The 21,297-nt window shown below is 38.0% G+C and overlaps 1 protein-coding gene across 3 annotated transcripts in view; it reads right to left on the bottom strand.

Moving 5' to 3' along the window:
* The window catches only part of DPYS (dihydropyrimidinase), a 94,967-nt gene that overhangs the window by 55,143 nt on the left and 18,527 nt on the right, over nucleotides 1-21,297 (bottom strand). For 2 of the 3 annotated variants that reach the window (XM_074316270.1, XM_019750646.2), the window contains exons 4-7: nucleotides 20,515-20,704; nucleotides 8,534-8,690; nucleotides 7,182-7,323; nucleotides 4,981-5,123 (exon numbers count right to left, since the gene is read on the bottom strand). In XM_074316270.1, coding sequence (XP_074172371.1) covers nucleotides 4,981-5,123; nucleotides 7,182-7,323; nucleotides 8,534-8,690; nucleotides 20,515-20,704 — 632 coding nt within the window. Of the gene's footprint in view, nucleotides 1-1,413; nucleotides 2,161-4,980; nucleotides 5,124-7,181; nucleotides 7,324-8,533; nucleotides 8,691-20,514; nucleotides 20,705-21,297 lie in introns of those variants that run through there. The other variant, XM_074316271.1, reaches the window with a different exon arrangement.

Genomic DNA, 21,297 nt, shown 5'->3' with positions numbered 1-21,297 from the left:
CCAGTAATTGTTGCTGAATAAAACTTTTCCAATTTTCCTTTATGCCATTTATTTTTCTCCCGTTTTACTGAGGTATAATTGACATAGTGTGTGAGTTTAAAGTGTACAACGTGTTGATCTGATGCATTTATATATTGCAAAATAATTGCCACCATAGCTAGCTAACACTTTCATCATGTCACATAATTACTATTTCTTTTTTTGTGATGAGACCATTGAAGGTTTACTCTCTTAGCAACTTTCAAGTACATAATAGAGTTTACGTCATTTCTTTATCTCATCAATCTTCCATGCTGTGTGGACGGCTGTATCCTTCTCACTCACTCAATTCAACATCTATTGTGCTTTCACTCTGGGCTGAACTAGACGAGGCCTTAAAGATATCGAATTAATTAAAACATAAAACTAGAGCATAATTCCCTCCTCTTTAACTGTGGGCTTTGCATAATGACTACCTTCTAACAAGTATTACACAATAGTATGGAAAGGGGAAGAAATGAGTAACACCACAGTGGAGAAAACTGACAAACTCTACCTCGGCCAGCTGATCAAGGTCAACATCAACAGTGATAAGTCATGTTGATAGCGTGGACCCTTGAAAGAATGTGATAAAAACAGTTCTTTACCTCTGTAGTCTTCCTCCTAAAACCCATAACCCCAGGCTAACAACGAGGGCAAAAAATCAGAAAAATCACAATAAAGTGTCTTTCTACAAAATGCCTGGCCAGCCCTCTTCCAAACTGTCAAGGTCATCAAAAACAAAGAAAGTCAGAGAAACTGTCACAGACCATAAGCCCCAAAGGAAACATGACGACTAAATGTAATGTCGCAACCTGGGTGGGATCCTGGAGTGGAAAAAGAATATTAGGTAAAAACTGAAGAAATCCCAATAAAGTGTGGACTCTAGTAAATAGTAACATATCAACATTGGTTCATGAATTGTAACAAACGTACCATAGTAATGCAAGATAATAATAATGGAGCTGAGCTTGGGGTATATGGAACGCTGTACCATCTTTGCAACTTTTCTGTAAATATAAAACAATTCTGAAATAAAACATTTATTTCTTTAAAAAATAGTAGACTTTTAAAATGTTAATGGAGGAGAAAGACAGTGAGTAAAGATTGGTACAGTACTGTGAGTGGGTGTGCAGAGTCAGTAGAACTCAGTGTGCAAGGTGAGAGGAAGCGGCTGCGACGGTGGTGGGGTGGTGTCTAAGGCAATGGGGAGCTATGGATGCTGTGTGTACAGTCAGAGAAGGCTAAAAATATTGTTTCACATCAGAAAGGTCCTAGCTGAGGTCAGCAGCATAAATTTTGGTCAGGAATAGCCAGCCCAAATGAGCAACTTTCTCATAACAACCAAGAATAGAGAAAGCTGATGCTATGAATGAACTAGATAAGGAACCAGCATACAGTTTGCACAAAATTTCCTCTTTTAATATGAACCATGATAAATGCATTTTGTCCTTGTTCAAATATTCTTTCAGATTCATTATCCTATGAAGCGTCCTCTTCAACCACCCCTTCTCTCCTGTTTCCTACATCCTGCAATTTTCACACTGAAAAACATGAATAATGATAGTGGAAAAATTCTCATGGTGGCTCAGAGAAAATTCTTAAATTAAAGGGTTGGAGAAGCAAGATACAGAATAAGTAAAAGACATCCAAAGGAGCTACATCGTTTCAATGTATCCTGCCAAGTAAGAATAATGTTTCTTTATTTTTCAAAAAAAAAAAAGTTCCCAGTTTTTTAAAAGAATCTGAGGGTCAGAGAAATAGAGCCTTATGGTTCAGCTGCCTCCCTGGTCACCACAAGCAAAACAGCTGAGAACACTTACAAATGAAAATGTACTGCACAGACACCAGCCAAACTAGATAAATAGAAAATAACCATAATAATACCTATCTTGTCTTTGTGTAACACTTTCTTAGTTTACAAAGCATTTGCACATATATTGTCTCATGTGATTCTAAAAAAAATCTTATGAGGTTGGCATAAAAATTATTATTAATAATAATCTCATTTTACATATAAGAGAGTTGATATTTAGAGACCTTAAGTGACCTGCGTGGGTCCCCCAGCCCGTCGGCACTGGTGGAACTGGGACCAGAACCGACACAGCAGGCTCTCGGGCTGTGCTGGTTTTCCTTCTGCACCTGGTGGTACAGAACAAGCAGACATAGATGAAGAAAGCTCAGTGCTAATCATTAAATGCCAACATGTATCTCTACCCCAAAAGACACATATACGAAAATGTAAATATTTAGTTTTCTGCTATCATTAGTGTTACATGGTGAGGACAGGTACTACATAACAGTATTAAAGAACTGATGAGAGAAAGAGATAGAAATAAACTTAAAAGCACAGAAGCTTTTTAGTTTGACCTTAAATTAGTTATTCTTAGATTAGAAATGTGGGAAATTAAGGAGGTAATATATAGATGTTAAAAGAAAACACAAAATAAAACATTTGGATCATTCTGTGCTTGCTATTCAGAAACAACTGAGTATGAAAGGAAGGACAAAACAATGTTACAGAAATCAGTAGCTAACACTTGTGAGACAGCAGCCTAAATTTACATAGTCGAAAAACATGACTCAAAGAAGCAACATCACAGTCTATAAATACCCTCCAAGCAACAATTATACCTGGTAAATAAAGTAAGTGACTTATGCATAACCTTAGGTTCAGGTCATTTCTCTTTGTCCAGTTGTCTAAGGAAGACAATGCTTTCCACCTGAGCCAGTGTCATCTTCAGAAATGAAAACAGCCGAGGAGAACTTAAGGCTGGGAAACCCCTGTGTAGGGTTAAAAAGAGGAACCACAGGGAATGGCCTGCCATGGCTCACCGCATTAAGAATTAGGCTGGATAATCACATCACTCAATAGGGTTTCATTTCTGCCTTATCTTTGAAAAGGAATAATAAAAAGGAGAATCAAATCCAAAAAAAGGTTTTGGAGTGCGGCGTTGGTGGTATGGCGGTGAGCATACCTGCCTTCCAAATAAAGCTTTTGGTTACTGGCCTACTTAATTGGAAGAAAAAATGGACCATGAACAATCAAGTATGAGGTCAAGGGCTCTGCTTTGATATCAGGAGATAGCATGATCCTGAATCTCATGAAAAGAGTACAAGTTTGCAAAGTCAAAGCCACTGGATCAGGGTTGTCCTATCAAACCTGCCCCAGATGCTGCTGGGCTAGTTTTCTCATTGCCCTAAGGTGATCACATGTGTCTTACCTTGTAAATCACATTCTGGATACCAAAGCATTTTTAAAACCACTGAGAGCTGCACACAAGCAAATTATTACTCATTATTATCAGTGTCATGACTCTCCCAGATGCTATGCTTCGAAAACACCGTTTTCCACAAACCTTTCCTCCACGCGATCGTTTTCTCCCTTTTGAAATGTACCAGGTTTTCTGATTAAGTGTCACGATCTCCTTAAGCCACAAGTTATTATGTTTGAAAAGACCAATCTGGTCCCAGTACTTGGGGAAGCCTAAATTGTTTGAATTGCAGCAGAAATGACCTTGGGCAGGCCCCTGCAGTGTACAAGAGTCCCGGTAGAGTAACATTTAAAACATCAGGAGCTCTCTAAACACAGCATGCTCAGGTCATCCACCGCCCAATCCAAATCGAAGCAATTTTTCCCATTGTCTTCCCAAGGACAATTTTTCTAGCCTTGTAGAGAAGCCGCCTGCTTTTGGCTGAACTTGTCTTCCTTTCTTGTGCAGGGAGAGGGGACTAGAAAATTTGACCAGATTTTTAGTTCCTAAGTGGGCAATGGTTCCTTGTTCATATAATAACAAAGTCCCTGAGCTGTGCCTTGGTATCATAGGACACTTACGTAAATAAGATGTGCAGACCATCATTTCCTGCACTGCAAGGATCCTAACCCAGCAACAAGGTGATCCATGGTCCCTAAAGGCTACGTGCAATGCCAGCTATGTGAACTGGTCTCTGAGTTAGGACTAGTGCCCAGAGGTGAATGGAGAGGGTCAGGCTCCAAAAGTGAAGTATTTCTAAGAGAATATTTGGGGTTTGTTTTTAAGCTCATAGCTATGGTAGCCAAGTGCTTCTTGGGTGGTCTTTTGTCCGCAGAGGGTAGCCCAGGAGCACTCTCTTAAATTGAAACTGGGTATTTGCGACAATATCGCCCCCAAGAAACTACAGACTTGCTTACTATAATGAAAAACCTAATAGACTTTGAAAAGGTGCCTATACAATGAAGGTAGAAGGTCTTATCATATCCCTGTTTACAAATGCATGCATGCACACACACACACACAGTATGTTACAATATTTGGAATTTGCTCCATTACAACTGCAAAATTTATGAAAAACACAAATCAGGATACAGGTGTTGTCTGTGCCAACATCCTGTAAGGAGAAATGAACAGAGCTGCAGCTTCTGTTGAATGCTTTCCTGAGTTGGAATTTGCCAGGCTTGCAATATTAACATAGAATTATAGAAATTGGAAACAAAAAGCTGGAGTCTACTGGGAATGACAGACTCAAGATGAACTCAACTGGAAAATTTGGCTAACTAAAAGTGACATCCTTTGTGCTGGAATTTTTCTATCTGAAAGCTTTAAAAGGGCTGTAATTATTTCGAGTTTTCAATTCAACCTTTTTCAAAGTAAGCCTTTTATTTTCTTCATTGCTCTGTTCCTTTCCTTCATGTGAATTGAGGCATTTGAGAAGCACTGAAGTGGTAAATTCATATTGGTTTTATACACATATCCATTTCTAGGGAATGGTAAGCAACACAATTTTTGCATCCTCTAAGCCAAGAAAAACAAAAGAATATTTGTACATCAAAACTTTTTATCTGTGCATAGGCTCAAAATACCTGAGCATGGCTAAATAAATCACCTAATAAGAAATGGCTAATTAAGACCTATGAATAATTTCTTTGCAAGTTAGGGCTTTTTCTCCATTGTGAAGCCAAGGAATGCAAGAATTTAGATTTACCTTGTGGCTTTTGGGTCCCAAATCACAATGTCAGCATCTGATCCGACAGCTATTCTTCCTTTTCTTGGATAGAGATTAAAGATTTTAGCTGCATTTGTGCTGGTCACTGCCACAAATCGGTTTTCGTCCATTTTACCACTATGCTATAAAACAATTCAACGAAAAAAAGCATTTGTTTTAATGATCAAACATTTTTAAAGTCTCTTATCAATAAAAGTACAAAACTTGACTCTCTTAGAACCAAATAGAACTGTATCTAATTTCTTATGCTGTGGAGCTGAAAACACTGTGGATGCTCAAACAATTGTAATGATAATGATGGGGATGGCAGGGTAACATATAGAAGCCTGAAGGTAACTTTTCAAAAATACATCAGCTTAAAAATGTACCCCCATTAATCCTTCCCAGAACCACACAGATAACAACTAAATATTAACAATGGTATTTTCATTTCTTGTTTAAAGTTTACTACCACCATCTACTACATTTATGATCTGGCTTATTTATTGCGGGCCCAAGATTTATGAGTGGTCATGTAGACATTAGATGGAATATTATAGAGTTAAGGTAAGATAGGCCTTGGAATCAGATTACAACAATTTTAGAAAACTAAAGAATTAGCTCAAGAGGTTCAATATTGCTCAATTAAACTTTACATGAACCAACAATCATGGACAGTCTATTGCTAGACATTTTTAAATGGACAGACATTGGAAGTATGTGATCTGACTAGAATTGTTTTTTTAACGTTGAGAGCTTATCTCTCTATATATTTATATGATAAAAATATCCTTAAGTTTTGTTTCATTATCAAATAGTCCCTGTCTCAAAAAAATTAAGGACTATGCCCTGAAAGTGATATTCCCGTAAGTAAACCGTCTTAATGTTTCAGAAAATAAAATCATTTCTTGTATGTTATTAAGAAATATTCAATCACTTTAAAGTCATTTATATACTTGGGAACTGTAATAGGTTATGAAAATCTGCTGTAATGAGGGTACTCATTTGTAATAAAACAAGTTCAAAGAGAAAGGTTGGACTGTTATCATGAAATCTAAAAAAAGAGAAAGAGAGGAGAACTAATCTGGGATGGTTAGGGTTAGGGTAGAGGAAAAGGAGGTGAAGAGAATGATTAGTAGAAAATAGGGCTATAGAGATGTTTTTGAAGATCGTTAAATGTAAATTAATTGTTCAAATATCATCCTGTAAGTCATGGAGAAAATTAAAGACGTTTAGAGAAGAAAGTAGCATGAAAAGCTTTTCATTTTTGAAAGGTGACTCTGGTGGTGGAGTGCAGAATAGAATGTAGCAATTAAAATTGGAGGCATGGACACCAGTTGTGGACACAACTTCAATGGCCTCAAAGTAATGTGATAGCCATGAAGGTGGAAATAAGAAGGCATTTGGGAAATAAAATTAACAAGATCTAGGAAATAATTAGAGTTAGAAGTGAATGGTACATGTAGGGGATTCTGAGAAATGAGACATGATTAATGTGTCATCTCAGGGAGGGTTTCTAGGAGAGGGTGAGAATGGCATGACAATGGGGACCTCAGGTCTAACCAGGCAGGTGTCCCTTGCTGATGTTTACAACTACGCATGTCAACGGGCTAGACAGGTTAACATGAACATTCAGCTGTTTGAGTCTTCTCCATTCTTAGGGAGACATTTTTAAATCATGAGAATTTAAAAAACCTTGTTTCTAGACTTGGAATTATTATTTATGTGACCTCATGTGGCTGTTTTTAAAATATGACATCCACGGTTCTTAAAAAGGGACATCTACAAAGATTTTATGAAAAGGAGGTATGAACGTAGTAAAAATCCTTCATGTATTTTCAGTCATTCCAAGAATTTATACCAGTGACACACAAGGAACTGGGATTCAAGAACCTGAGAAATCAAGTAGAAGGGTTATCACATTTCAAAGACATCAAGAATCTACGTTGGCACCCAATCTAAATGCATCCCTTCATGCCAGCAAGATGGTGTAACACATCCCTCAAACTAAACCACGCAGAGAAGGAAATTATTATTATCCTGGGGGATGGGGTGGTGGTGGTAGTGTTGCATTCCCAGTCTCCACTCTAGTAAACATAATTGAAAAACTTCTCTATGAAGGTTTTTTCACACTGCTCCGAAAATGGGCCAGCTCCTGGCCCAAGAGTTAGGCAAAACAGGCTGGATCTTGTGAAACTCACCACGCCTTTTTCCCATATTACTGACATCCGGTCCTCAACACCGTTTACCCCATTGGGAATCTTAGTAAAATCGTCCTTCCCTAGGGCTTTCTGGCAGGTGTTGAAAGTGCAGTGGTCAGTCCCTGTTGTGGTTAGATCATCACTGTAAAAGGAAAACACACCAGAGTGGAGGTGAGTAGATAAAATGGGTCAGGAGGAAACTACCTTAACCTTTCCTAATCTCCTGACCCCCTTCTGAACTGAAAGTTAGAAAACTGCAATGGAAAATGAGGAACTTTTTCAAGTATATATTTCACCCACTCCCATCCCTATTCTAGAAAGCACCTTTGGAGAACACGCTTACAAGAAGCATGAGGATGGGTTCCAGGCTCAGTTTCATTGTCATTAGGTGCTTGTCTGATGCTCAGTTTCTCATCTAGAAATTTATAATGATATGTGCTTGGTGACAATTGTTTCGGAATCACTGGCAATAACGCAAGTGGAAATTCCTTGTGAGTAGAGACCTACGCAAAGATGAACCATGGTGATCCACATGAACAGAGGCAGGTCCTCCAGGGAAGCCCCTGGCCAGATGGCAACAATGTGATGAGCAGAGATGTGACATTGGCTGATGATGCTGATGTCACCAGCAACAGGAATCCGGCTTTGATTTGTGAATAATCTTGGGGATGTAGAAGTATGAAGGAGGAAGGAGACTGAAAGGAAGGGGCAGGTGAACTCTTGTATAGTCTACTGTGTAAATATTTTTGTTAACTGGTACCTGAGTATCTGCGAATGGGGAGTGTCAGGATGCCCATGAATGGTGGAATTCTCAAGAAAAATGATCCTCACATCCCAGAAAGTAGCGTCTTTGAAAATAGTTTGGATGGACTTTTATGGGGAAACCTGCTCGAGGGTCGGATTTTGCCTTTCCACCCCTATAGTGGTTCTGCCCTCAATCATAACCTATTGTAGTTGTACAACAGGCACAGCTGGTTCCCAGGTTATATCAGCCTAGAAAAAAATTCAAGAATATTCTGAATGATAAAAATAAAGCATAATGAAGAGACCTGGCTCTAGGCACTAAGAAAGGACAAGGAAAAAATCAGAAGAGAGTAACATTCCAATTAAAATGATCTGATTTCTCTGTGTCCAGGAGAGACTTTGACACTATATCATAACGTAATTAAGTCAATGCTTTTTGGTCTCAAGATGAGGGACAGTCCCCAGGGCCTGTCAGATTAAGTAGAATAGAACACTGGGAGGTCACTAGAAGGTCGGACAGTAAGACAAGACCGCCTACACTCAAACCTGAGACTTATAAAACATCTTATTTTGGCAAAACACTTCACAAACATCTGCAAAATGATTACTTAGCCAATAGATTCATGAGGTAGTCAGGAGTTGCAGGGTCTGGTCGCAAGGGTGGACCCATAACATGGTGGGCTGCATGGTGCCATTCTTTATTCCAGTAGTGAGTGCCATCTGTGCCCAGACTTGCCGCTATGGGTTCTCCATAGACCACCTGCCCTGAAAAGTTAAAAGGAAGCATTCAGCACCTTAATTTGCTGTTAAAGAATCATCTGACAAACACATAAATATTAGTCTTTTCTGTCTTAGCAAAGAATATATGAATCCTGAATCTTTTGTGAGCAGGATTTAAAAAGAAAAACTACTGTTTATTGGGCATTTACTATGTTAGTGTCAATGGGCACTGCATGTTATGGTTGATGATTGTACCCACTCACTGATATTAGACTTGGCCTTGTGGCTTACTTTGGCCAATATGAATGGAAGTGACACATGCTGCTTCCAAGCAGAGGTTGTTAAAACCACAATAAGTTTTGCCATCTGCATTTTTCCCTCTGTCATGAGACCAGCAGAGGCTGTTCCTTCAGTGGTGCCTCAAAATGAAGAGAATATGGAGCAGAGGCGGAGCCAACCCACGACGGACATGAGTATGAATGAGAAACGAATCTCTGTAGTTTTAAGCCAATACTATTTTAGATGAATTTGTTACTGCAGTGTAACCTAGCGAGCGCTGGCTGATACATGTGCCATTCTAATGGAATCGTCTCAAAACCCTGTCTGGGAAATGTTATTATTATTTCCATTAAAGATAAGGATAAAGCCTACGGGATTAAAAACTTCTCTACAGTTACATTTCATGCATTCGATATAGATGGAGTGGAGGAGGTAGGATTTGAATCCAGGCATTTGGACTCCAGTAGCCCCAACTTCTATGTTACACTACCCTGATGACAATTATCATATAGTCACATGGAGTTCAACTGCAGCGTACCTCTGTCACAAATAGATTGATAATCTTTTCACACACTTAAAAAAAAAAAAAACTTCCTCTGAAAACATATTAAATGAAAAAACACTCAGATAAAATTATAGCCAGAAATGCATATTTTAAAAATCATGCAAATGAGGCCATCAAAAGCACACTCAATGTTAGGAAAGTTAATAGTGCGGAGTGAATTTGAATTTAAAATCAGAATCCTGTCTCTGATTAGCATTTGTCAGAATAATAGATTCCCTGGCATCCACCTGATCATATTCAAGCAGTCATAAAGGAGAGAGGAAAGAGAGTTGGCATACCAAATTAGTTCACTCTGGTTAATCAGATGGCAGATTTTAGTTAAAATCCTGATATATAACTGAAATTAACTGATTTCCTCAGGGAGGACTGAAAGTGGATGACCACCCTCTGACTGAGTCATACTAAAATGGAATGTAGCACCCTATTATCTCACAGATCATTTCTCCCCCAAACTAGCCACTGTCCTCAAGCTACTCTAGGAATTTAAAAAAGCGTGAAAGCAAGGCTTCCTGAAGCATAACAATCTTTGCTTCTTAAATAACGACGGATCAGATTGTGGTCAATAAAAGTTACTCTCCAGGGACTTAGCCACTGCTAAAATCTTTCTCTTTCTTGATGCACACACACTAGGTGAATCCCACTCCCCTCCTGTCTCTTATTGTCTTAGACCCAGAAACGGGAAGTACCATTAGTATCTCTGGTGTGGAACAAAAAGCAATCAGTTTTAAAATGAACGAAGAAGTAATGTATTATTTGCTAGAGAGATAACAGGACAGACGCGATATTTTATTTGCAGGAACGAAGAGACCTTCCTATTCTAAGAGACCTTCTTACTCGTGCTTGGACAATGACGAACTCAGGAGACTGGCCTGCAGTCACTTTACAAGTTGCCAACTCAAGATTTTCTGCTGCACTCTTCACAGAGGAAAGATCTTTATCACATGTCCTATTCAATCATTTGGCCTATCAAGGTGATAGGGAAACACTGTTCCAAAAGTTCTACAATTTTAACAGCCCTCAGGCAAAATTAAAAGTGTCAGCATCTACCAGGACTGTTTCGAAACTAGATAACAGGTAATTTCCTTGGGAGGGCTCGCTCCTTTAAAATGTGACAGCCACTTTTTTGTATACACAACAAGCTCTTCATTAATTGGGCTATTTTTAACTGTCTCTCCACTGAGCATCTGTAAATATCAAAAAAATTAGAAAATGAAAGAGTAAAACTTCCTAATTGCTCTTTCCCATATTTCATAATGGTTCTAAGACATTTTCAAAGGACTAAACAGCATGCAACAGTAAAAAGGGGAAAGAAAACAAAGGGCCTGAATAATACACAAATTAGATAATCAAACTGGAAAATTCATCATAACTGTGAGTTCTGTCAGATTTGGGCTAAACATAAAGTAATAATAAAAATAGCTATCTTATATGCGTAGCACTCTATAGTTTGCAAATATAGCTTGAAGGTCATATATCTCATCTGACCTTCATGGCAACCCTCATGCTGGTTTGACAGATGAAACTGATGCTGAATGAGACTAATTAAAATGTCCAAGACACTGGGGTAGTAAAATGGTACACCAGAATTAGAATCCTAGTATTCTGCCAGCATATCACGCATGGGTACTATGTTACTAAGAAAAGTATAATTTTTTCATTTCTTGGTAAAGAGCATGTATTTTTAAATGTTTAAGTCAACCACAAGCTATTTGTGGAAATGGCTGAGCAATTTTCCAATTTCCCTTACTGGTTTCATTTACTACGCTAGCAGGTTGGTAATGAAAAGTGCTATATCTGTCCTTGTCTGGTACTCTCCTGATTACATTTGAGACCAGATGGTTTCAACAACTCTTGCGAGATAGTACGTCTTCAGCATTAATCTCCTCCCCCCATCTCAGCAAGTTTCACGTCATGTTCTATCCTGTCTTCCCATACCTATTCTCTCCTTCTTCCTCCATCCTTTGGCTCCAAATCAAAAGAAACTCTGCACTTATGATGTAATCTCCCACTTCAAGGAGTTTTGCCCTCTGGGAGAATCTAAAGATTTCCAAATAATGAAACATGTCAAAACAATTCAAACTCCCTCCTGACCAGACAACGCGTTTATTGGATAAAAGTGATAGAGCGGATGTTAACACCTTGTCTGGACCGGGGAGCAGAATTTAATCAAGTCCTGAGACCTGTTAGGAAAGGTTGAGAGATGCAGAGAAGCTGACATAGGTGTCCAGGAGTGGAAGCACTGACTATCAAACAGTAAGCCAAACACATTTATAAAAATAATTTTTCCTGGGTTCTGTTTTGATTTAAAATATTGCATTTACAAAGAAAGGAAATAATTGAGAAGGAAAATATATAGAAGCAGCATAATATTCGTAGAGTAGATCACACAGGTCTAGGTTCAAACACTGATTTTGCTACTTTTTAGTTGGTGACCTTGTGAAAGATGAGTGCTTGCTCTTAGTCTCAGTTTTTCTCATCTGTGAAATGGGATCACAAAATCTGTCTAGTATGGCAATTTTGTGAGGATCAAATAAGTTAATGGATATAAAAGTACCTAGCATCTTCCCAGGACCATGGAGTCACTTTATGATTTGGACTGAATTATGTCCCTTGCCAAATCCAAATGTTAAACTCTTAACCCCTAGTATTTTAGAATGTGACTGTATTTGGAGAAAGGGTCCTTTGTAGAGGTAATTATGCTAAAATGAGATCATTAGTGTGAGTCTTAAACCAATATGATGAGGGTCCTTATAAGAAGAGGAAATTTGGACATAGACAAATGCAGAGGGAAGACCATGTAAAGACGCAGGGAGAAGACGGTCATCCACAAACTAAGGAAAGAGGCCTGGAACCCATCCTTTCTTCACAGCCCTCAGAAAGAGCCAACCCTGCCAACACTTTGCTCTCAGACTTCTAGACTCCAGAATTGTGAGAAAATAAATTTCTATATTTTAAGCCACCCAGCCAGTGGTACTTCGTTACAGCAGCCCCAGCAAACTAGTTAAGTTCCACAAATGTTAGTTTCATTATGGTTACACCATTCTACTCTAAAAGGAAAAGTGTTTTCAAATGGCCCATTTTCAACTGCTTTGTAATTGGACAGAAGTTAAATCATCTTGTTCTAAATTTAAAAGACAAGTGGGTGTTCAGATGTACATGTTCAAGAAAGAAAAAGAGAAAACCTGACATTCAAATCCACCTTGACTCAGCCACAATTAATCCTTTCTTAGGAATAGCATCAATTCCCAAGGATCAGCTCATCATACTCATGTAAATGAGATTTGGTTTACTGTTATTCAGCACTAACAAGCCATGGTCAACATGACCACATGGGGACAGAATGGTCACTGTGTGAATCTTTCTCCTCCTTATTCCCTAAACACAAGAGGAATAGATGGGGGGCAGAGTTTAAATAACATGCAAAATAAGACATCTAAAATCTCTCCATAAGAGAGATTTGTATTTTATATCAATAAGCCTGGAAAATAAAGCTCCTCACAATAAGGAAAACCAAAACTCAAATCACTGTCAGCTACTTGAGAACTAAAATTATCTTAATCATCTTTGCAAATCCAACGCCTGGAACATGGTGTCTACAATATATATGATGTCCAACAACTTTTTAAAGTAAAAAGTATAAAGAAAAAATTTTATTAATAAGTTCAAATGAAAGTCACATTTATATCCCAGAATCAGGAATATGGGGGAAAAAAACAACAACATAGAGTTGAATTTTATTCAGACAAGTTAAAATAAGTTAAACTGGAAACTAAAAAAAAAAAGCATAGAAAATTTCAGTCATAGTTAGGAAACAAATATAACAGATACACGCCAAGTAGAGCATCAGGTAAGTTACTGAGAGAAATCACCATCGTTCTAAGCAAAGCACCAGAAAAATAGTGAATCATCTGTTCAAGAGCAAGTCCTATGAGGAGGTGGGGAAGAGAGGTGAACAATATATTTTTAGAAGACCATTAATAATTCCATATGTCAATATGTGGCAGAAAAGAGACATGTATAATCAAAACCACTCAAACCAAAATAAAAAGTGTCACTGAAGCCAATGGCACATATTGACACATATACTATTTGGACAAAGACTAGACTATGTTGAGTGAAAGAAGTCCGGGGTGGGCAGACTGGAACTTCTACATGTGACACAATTACAGCTGATTTGTCCAATCTTATATGTGGGCTATGGAGCAAAGGAGCAGATTCTGCTTCTGGAAGAAAAGGATAATACCCAAGGGACAGCCTTTTTATTCTCTTGCCTCATTTTTGTAAAAGTGGCTTCTCAAAAGAAGGATGGAAACTAACCTAGTTCTAGTTACCCAACTTAGGTTAACTAAGACTTGAAATAAACATGAATTTGAAATTCCTTGCAAAGGCAGCTCCGTTTTCAATAGCTTGAAGGTGAAAGCTTTATTCTTTTTCCTATAACCTGCTTTCACTTTTTATCACAGGTGCTGAATGCTAAAACAAAATATCCAGATATGAACACAGGGAAACTTCAAGCTTCGAATAAAAGTTGGTAGACTAAACATGCATTGCCGTCTCTTCCTTTCCAGTTCACATCAAAACCCTGCTGAAAATGTACAAAAACCACAGCTGTGCTGAAAATGAAGGAGGACCCTGGCTGAACAGAAGTTTTGAAACAATTTAGGGTGTCAGAAAGCAGATGAGATGGCAATAGCTAATAAAGGTAGGTAGAGGAAGCCACAGCCTGAACTCAAAGTAGTAGAGGGGGTCATGAAGCAAAGGACAGTTAAAGTGAGGGGGAGGAGATGAGTTGGAGCAGTTAGTGCCCACCCCCGAACTCTGCCAGGAAAAAAATCTTCCTAAGGTGGTATTGATGCTACAGAGCAAAGCCCCCACACCTGAAATTGAAGCTCACCAGTGACCAGGCCCTACTTACAGTCACACTGCTCATGGTCAGGGCTTTCATTTAGGGCTGGGCCTGCTCAAGAAACAGACCTGTACAGCAGCAGACGAAGTCCACACCCGCTCCCCACTCTAATCACCTGAACTGTCCAGGCTTGAGTATGAATAGCCCAGGATCACAAGACATTGAAGGAAAAGCAAACAAAAAGAAGGGTCAAGATGTTAAAAAAAAAAAAAAAAAAAAAATGAAAAATTGACTCAGCAAAGAACAGGGACAATCCAGAAAATAAAAGAATTTTCTTTTTTTTTTTTAATCTCCATTAGTAGTCTTAGAGAGATCAAGGAGATAATGTATCCATTAGAACCAAACAATAGAAAAGGAAGCAACTGTGGGGGGAAAAAGAGTTATCAGAAAACAAGAAAGTTTTCTTGCAAATAAAAATATGATTACCAAAACAAAAAGTTATTAGAAGGACAGAAGAAGTAAACAAAATCCTTTCCTAAAATATAGAACAAAAATTCAAGTTTTTGTTTGTTTGTTTACTTTAAGGTGAAAATAGTTAAGGGACATGAAGGATTTATTTAAGAGGTCTGATGGGGGTCCAAGAGAAGGAACAGAGAAAATTAATATGAAAGAAATAATAGAAGAAAAAATTTTCCGAATCAAAGATCAGTCTTCAGATTGAAACAGGCCTCTGCACACGAAGGTGAATTTTTAAAAGGCTTATTGCTAAATATAGTCTTAAAGTTTCTTGACTTCTAAAATGAAGAGGAAATACAAAAATCTTCCAGATGGTGAATAAAGTTAGTGACAAGAGGACAAGAATTTTATTGGCATTTGCTTGTTTACCAGTAACACTGGACACCAGAAGAGAATGAAGTGGTGCCCTTACAATTCAGAAGAAAATAATTCTGAACTTAGAATTCTATGCCCATTCAAGTTGCCAAACAAGCCTGAGGACAAGGAATCAGAAAATTTACCTTCCATCACTCTTCCTTTAAAAGTGACCTGAGAGGGGCGGCTGGATGGCTCAGGTGGTTAGAGAGTGAGCTCTCAACAACAAGTTTGCCAGTTCAATTCCTGCATGGGATGGTGGGCTGCGCCCCCTGCAACTAAAGATTGAAAAGGGCAACTGGACTTGGAGCTGTGCTGCGCCCTCCACAACTAGATTGAAGGACAACAACTTGGAGCTGATGGGCCCTGGAGAAACACACTGTCCCCTAATATTCCCCCAATAAAATTAAAAAAGAAAAATTACCTGAGAACCTTCAAGGTAATTCAATAAAAGGGGAGATATGGGAATCAAGAAACAGTATATCCAGTCTAAGATGCTGTGAAAGGAAATCCTAGGATGACATCTCTATAGAAGGCTTGAAAAAAACAAAACTATTAAAAATAAAACAGAAAGTCAGAAGATTCTTCTCCTGTAAAGAATCTATGCAAGACGAGTTGATTTCACTCAATACAAGTTGCGATGAAGAAGCCAAAATCTTCATGCTACGATAAAGACATATGTTTCTTTTCTGAAGCTATTTTAAAAAGAGCTAATTGTGAAAATTCCAAGGGAAAAAGACTTAACAAGACAACAATGGTCTAAATGTGTAGCAAACTAAAATAAGGCATGCTTTAAATCTTATTGGAGGGCAAGAAAGGAAATCCACTTGACCTTAACACTGGCAAATGCTTCTCCAAGAGTTAATTTTAATAACTTGAGTTTGCACTTCAAGTTAGTGGTATTGATTTCTCTGAGATTCTCTTCTCACTAATTGTTACCACAGAGAAGAATATTTCAATAATCTTATGTTCTAATAGTTCTAAATTTTAGACTTAGCCTATCGACAAAGCATGGAAGACCAAATTATACAATAGTTAGAGCCAACTGTAATGCCATCCATGTAAAGATAATATAGTTCACAGAAGTCAGGAGGAACAGAGAGGGTAATGCAGGGTCTCTAAATTCCTTTTCAACCTAGTAGAGAATGAAGAGATATAACTAAAAATTATAGCCCCAAACACATAAATTTAATTAATACTATTTGAAGTGACACTTATTACTAACAAAACTCAGCAGGTAAGATTTATGTGAGCAAAATTGTTCATTTTTCATATTTCAGAGTCAAGTGATACTATCAAAACTATAAGTCAATACTTACAGATTTATGGTTTAGAATTTTGGAGTTAACCACCAAAAAATTAAAGATAGATATGGTTAAAATCACTTGTTCCAGGACTGAGCTGAGGGAGACACTTTCCATTTAATACATTCTTGATCATTTCCATCTCTAGCATGTGTTTTTCTTTTAATAATAATAAAAAATAAGAAAATGATGCTAAAAGTTTAAATATAAGGCCCAAAAAGAAAACCAATTAAATATAAACTTGATGTTCAAGCTTTCCAACTTTGTAAACTAATTTCTTCTTGAACAGAGTGGAGAGTAACCAAAAGTTTAGGCTTTGGGATCAGATGGACTTCAGCTTGAATTCCAGGTTTAGCACTTACTAATAAAGTGATCTTAGGCTTAATTTACAGAACTTTCCCCAGCCTCAATTTCATCAGTCACAAAACAATGATAAATTTAGCTTGAAGCATTGTTATGACAATTAAAAATGATAATTTGTATTAAAATACATTGATGAGATAATATATAATAAAACCCAAAATGTGATAAGCTATTCAAATATGTGCCAGGCACACATTAAGCACTCCACAAACAATGTTGGTTGTTCTAATCATTAACCCTCATCTTACTATCTGCTGGGTGTATAGCTGGCAACTCAACAATACAATCAAACTTAATAGCATTTGTATCTCCAGGTAACTACAATAGAGACAATTAATAATTGGACATCTTTTGTGCCGGCTGGAACAGTGATGCTGAAGCTTTAATATGCATAAGAATCACCTAGGGTTCTAGCGTATTCTGATTCAGTGGGTCTGGGATGGGGTCCAAGGCTGTGCATTTCCAACGAGCTCTCAGGGGATGTTAACGCTGCCTCCCAGGGACCACACTTTGAGTGGCAAGGCCCTGGATGATAGGTTGGCCTGGAAAATGTATTTACAGGAGGAAATGTTCATATTATAAATCTGTTCCTTATTTAAACAAGATAGCAATTAATCGATTTGTATTGCTCTTTTATGTTCAGAAATTATGCTAGGTAACAAATGAGTGCAGACAGGGCAAATGAATCTTCCGTACAAGGTCAGTGTGGTCTTGTCCCTCTGTACTCCCCAGGGATCTGCCCTTGGGTTGGGTGGTATGGTGTTGTTTATGTCCCACCCTCCCCTGCTCCCTCCAGGTTCCTGTTTGATCACACGCCTTGATGGCATACAAGGGGTATCACATGCCAGGGGTGGGAAATCTTTCTTGCTAATTTACTCTGAGAGACCTGCTGCCCCTTTGACAGCTGTGCATTAGAGACTTCTCACAAGTACGATTACAATGAGTCTGACTCAACAAGAATATTTGGGGTGACATTTTAAATATTCCATATTTATAATCCCTTTGGAAAGAAATTGAACAACATCCCCAAAGTGCATATGCATTTACCCTTTGAACCAGCAGTCCCACTTCTGGGACTCTTCCTTGAGGACAGAACTTTGTGGTAGGCCACATAATGGCACCCCAGAGATGTCCCTGTCCTAATCCCCGTAACCTGTGACTATTACCCTACATGGCAAAAGGGACTTCACAGCTGTGCTTCCATTATGGACCTGGAGACAGAGAGGTGATCCTGAACCAATGAAGTGGACTCAAGGTAGTCCAAGGGTCCTTAAAGTAGAATAGAGAGGCAGAAAGGGAGGTCAGAATAATGCAGTGTTCTCCACCCACCATTGCTGGCTTTGAAGATGGAGGGAGGGACTTGAACCAAGGAATTTGGGTGGTTTCTAGAAGCTAGAAAAGGCAAAGGAAGGGACTCCCCTTAGAGCCTCCAGAAAAAACACAGCCCTGCTGATACCTTGGTTTCAGCCCACTGAGACCACTTCTGACCTCCAAAACTATAAGATAACAAAATTGTGTTGCTTTAAGTTTGTGGGAATTTGTTAGAGCAGTAATAGAAAACTAATACATGTTCCACAAATATGAAGCAGCATATACATAAGGCCATCATTGTGGTTTTATTTATAACGGCTGAAGATAGGAAACAACCCAAATACCCATCATTAGGGAGTAGTTGAACAAATACAGTGGCATACACTGAACCTGTAAAAAAGAATGAGGAAAGTCTCTATACTTGATATGAGCTGAGCTTTAGGACATAATTTTGAGTAGGAAAAAAAGCAAGATAGATGACACTATGTATAGTATTTTACTTTTCATGTAGGAAAGAAAGAAGTAACAATACATACACATATTCATTTTTTGTAAAGAGAAATACTATAAAGATAGGCCACAAAAAAAAAAATAATAATAATTACTCCTGGGGTGTGGAATGAAGGAGCTAGAGAAGGAAGCAAGATTTCTCTGAGAATACGTTCTTACTATATGATTTTGACTACGGTATCATGTAAATGTTTTGCATATTCAAAAAATAAAATAAAATTTAGAAATAAATTAAAATAAAATTAAAATATACATTCTTAAGTTTTCTGCCTATGATTTACATTCTAAAACTTTCCCTAGACTTTTACTCTGCTCCTAATGGAATTCTATCCCAGTACAAATTAAATACCCAAGATCAAGAACCTGTTTCCTGACAGAACTGTCAAAATTGTAGCTTGCTAGTAGGTTTAGGTTGACCATTTCTGCTGAATTTACCGTTTCTTAAATCATATTCTGACATTATGGATCTGACTGACAGGCTATGGGACATGGTACATGACTTAGAAAGCACATAATTATAGAACAACCAATTTCATAGAGTTAGCAATAGCGCCATCTGGTGGCAAAAGTAATGCTAGAACTTCAAAATTTCAGGATTTTCTTTTTGAAGTGTTGTGCTCTTTCATACTGAAATTACATTATATGTCGGGGGAAAGCAACCAGAAATGGTTGGCAGTAAGACCTTATTAGCTGCTGTGTGAAACTGAGCTTACTCTTAACACAAAATATTGATGGATTGCATTTTAAAAATGCATTTGGCTAGCACAAAATCCTTATTGAAACTTCACGTTACAAGAACCAATTTTGAAAAAAAATATTTGAGTGTCAATTATAGACATGCCAAATCTATTTTCATAGTTTTTATAATCCATATTATAAAAATTCAGCCAGTTTCAGTTTACACAAACAAACAACCAGAATGATTTTTATAAGACTATTTCTGATTATCCAGGCTCCTAAAAGTTAGCACATCCCAGGAGGGTCTACATCATGGAATAAAATTCACCTCGTTTTTCATCCTTCCTTTACCAGTACTGGCAAATGAGTGAAATTATTTTTCTATCCAATTCTAATCAAAAACAGATTTTTCCCGTGGAACAAGATGGAAGAAACATGGTGATTGTAGATGTCGTACCAAGTCTCGGCTGCCCAAGGTTATGTGTGAAGAAATAAACTCCTATCTTAATTTTTTTTTAAAGGAGATTTTCTCTTTCTTTTACAATGATTACTTACATATTAAATTGAACTAAGGAACTGAAGCAATTAGGCAATTGGAGTAAAAATAACTTTGGTTTTAAAAACCTGAAAATAATTGTCATAAAAATACGATTTGGATAACTGCTTCAATCGCATCAACACCCAAGTTGCTATGAGACAAGTTGATTCAATTCAAAAGAAATTTGTTGTGCCCTGCACTACCCTGATCCAGGTACTGGGAGGGATGGTGGAGGTGCCTAACAGACAGACAGAGAAGCTTCTTTAGAGTTAACTGGAGAGTTTGCACTTGACCATCAGATTACAAAATGGATGCTAGTGGCATTAAGGGTGGGGACTTGTGGCTGAAGAAAATGTCTTGAGGGTCTAAGGATGGCGAAGAAATAACCTGAAGGAAGAGAAGCAGTCATGAAGGTGAGCAAAAAAAGAGAACAACAACAGACATGCATAAGGATGAAAGAAAACAGAAAAGACGATACGGGAGGAAGAACAGTTGTAGAAATTCACGTGCAACTTTCTCATAAGCAAAAGAGAGGTTGCAGGTATTTTACCTGACTCTTTAGCTAATACGGAGCTACAAGTGAGGTGAGATAGTTCAGGAATTACCATTTCTCCTTGCGTCTGCTACCACCTTTGCTGCAGACTTGCTCATCACGTGCACGATGTAGAGAGGGCAGTTCACGGAGCTGGCAATGGTGATAGCTCTCAGTGTGGCCTCTGCCTCCACGGCTTCTGGGCGGCACAGCTCATGGCCCTCGGGGCCTGTTATCCCCAATGCCAGCATCTTCTTTGCTCCCTAAAAAGGCAGCAGGAACATAAACATGTGCAAGGAAGGTTGACAAATGCCATTATTGTATCGTAAAATAAATACCCTGACTGGCTTTTGGATCTGTTAGGCATAGGTGTGTGTGCGAATGTGTGTATGTACAAAGCATTAGGTAAAAATAAATTTAATACTCTGATAGTATATGTAAAATTTTCTTATATATATTTCACAAATTATCATGATTGAAAGGTGAAAAAGATAGGAGGTTAGTTCTACTCACATCCTTTGAAAAGTAGGGTTTATATTTAAGACTTTTTGGTTCAGAACGAACAAAATAAAATGAAATATGCTAATCTGCAATACTGGATCCTTGTTGAAGTGAATCATGGATTATATTATGTAGTTACTGCTACTTTTTATCACTGTCCTCTCCCCCAACCCACTGAATGATATTGGACCAGTTATTTCCCCTCTCTGAAAGGTTATTTCTTTCTTATAAGAAAAGCAGGAAGTCAAGGCTCCAAGTGGAAAATGACTCGCCCTGTGTCACACAGCTAGGAAGTAGGAAGTCAAGTGTAAATCCTGGTCTGTTTGAGTTTACAGCTCACGTTCTCCTCTCATCC

Source organism: Rhinolophus sinicus, linkage group LG12 (assembly GCF_036562045.2).
Source record: "Rhinolophus sinicus isolate RSC01 linkage group LG12, ASM3656204v1, whole genome shotgun sequence".
Classification (NCBI taxonomy): Eukaryota; Metazoa; Chordata; class Mammalia; order Chiroptera; family Rhinolophidae; genus Rhinolophus; species Rhinolophus sinicus.
The sequence above is the reverse complement of the archived record's forward strand: the minus strand, read 5'-3'. Positions and strand labels throughout refer to the sequence as shown.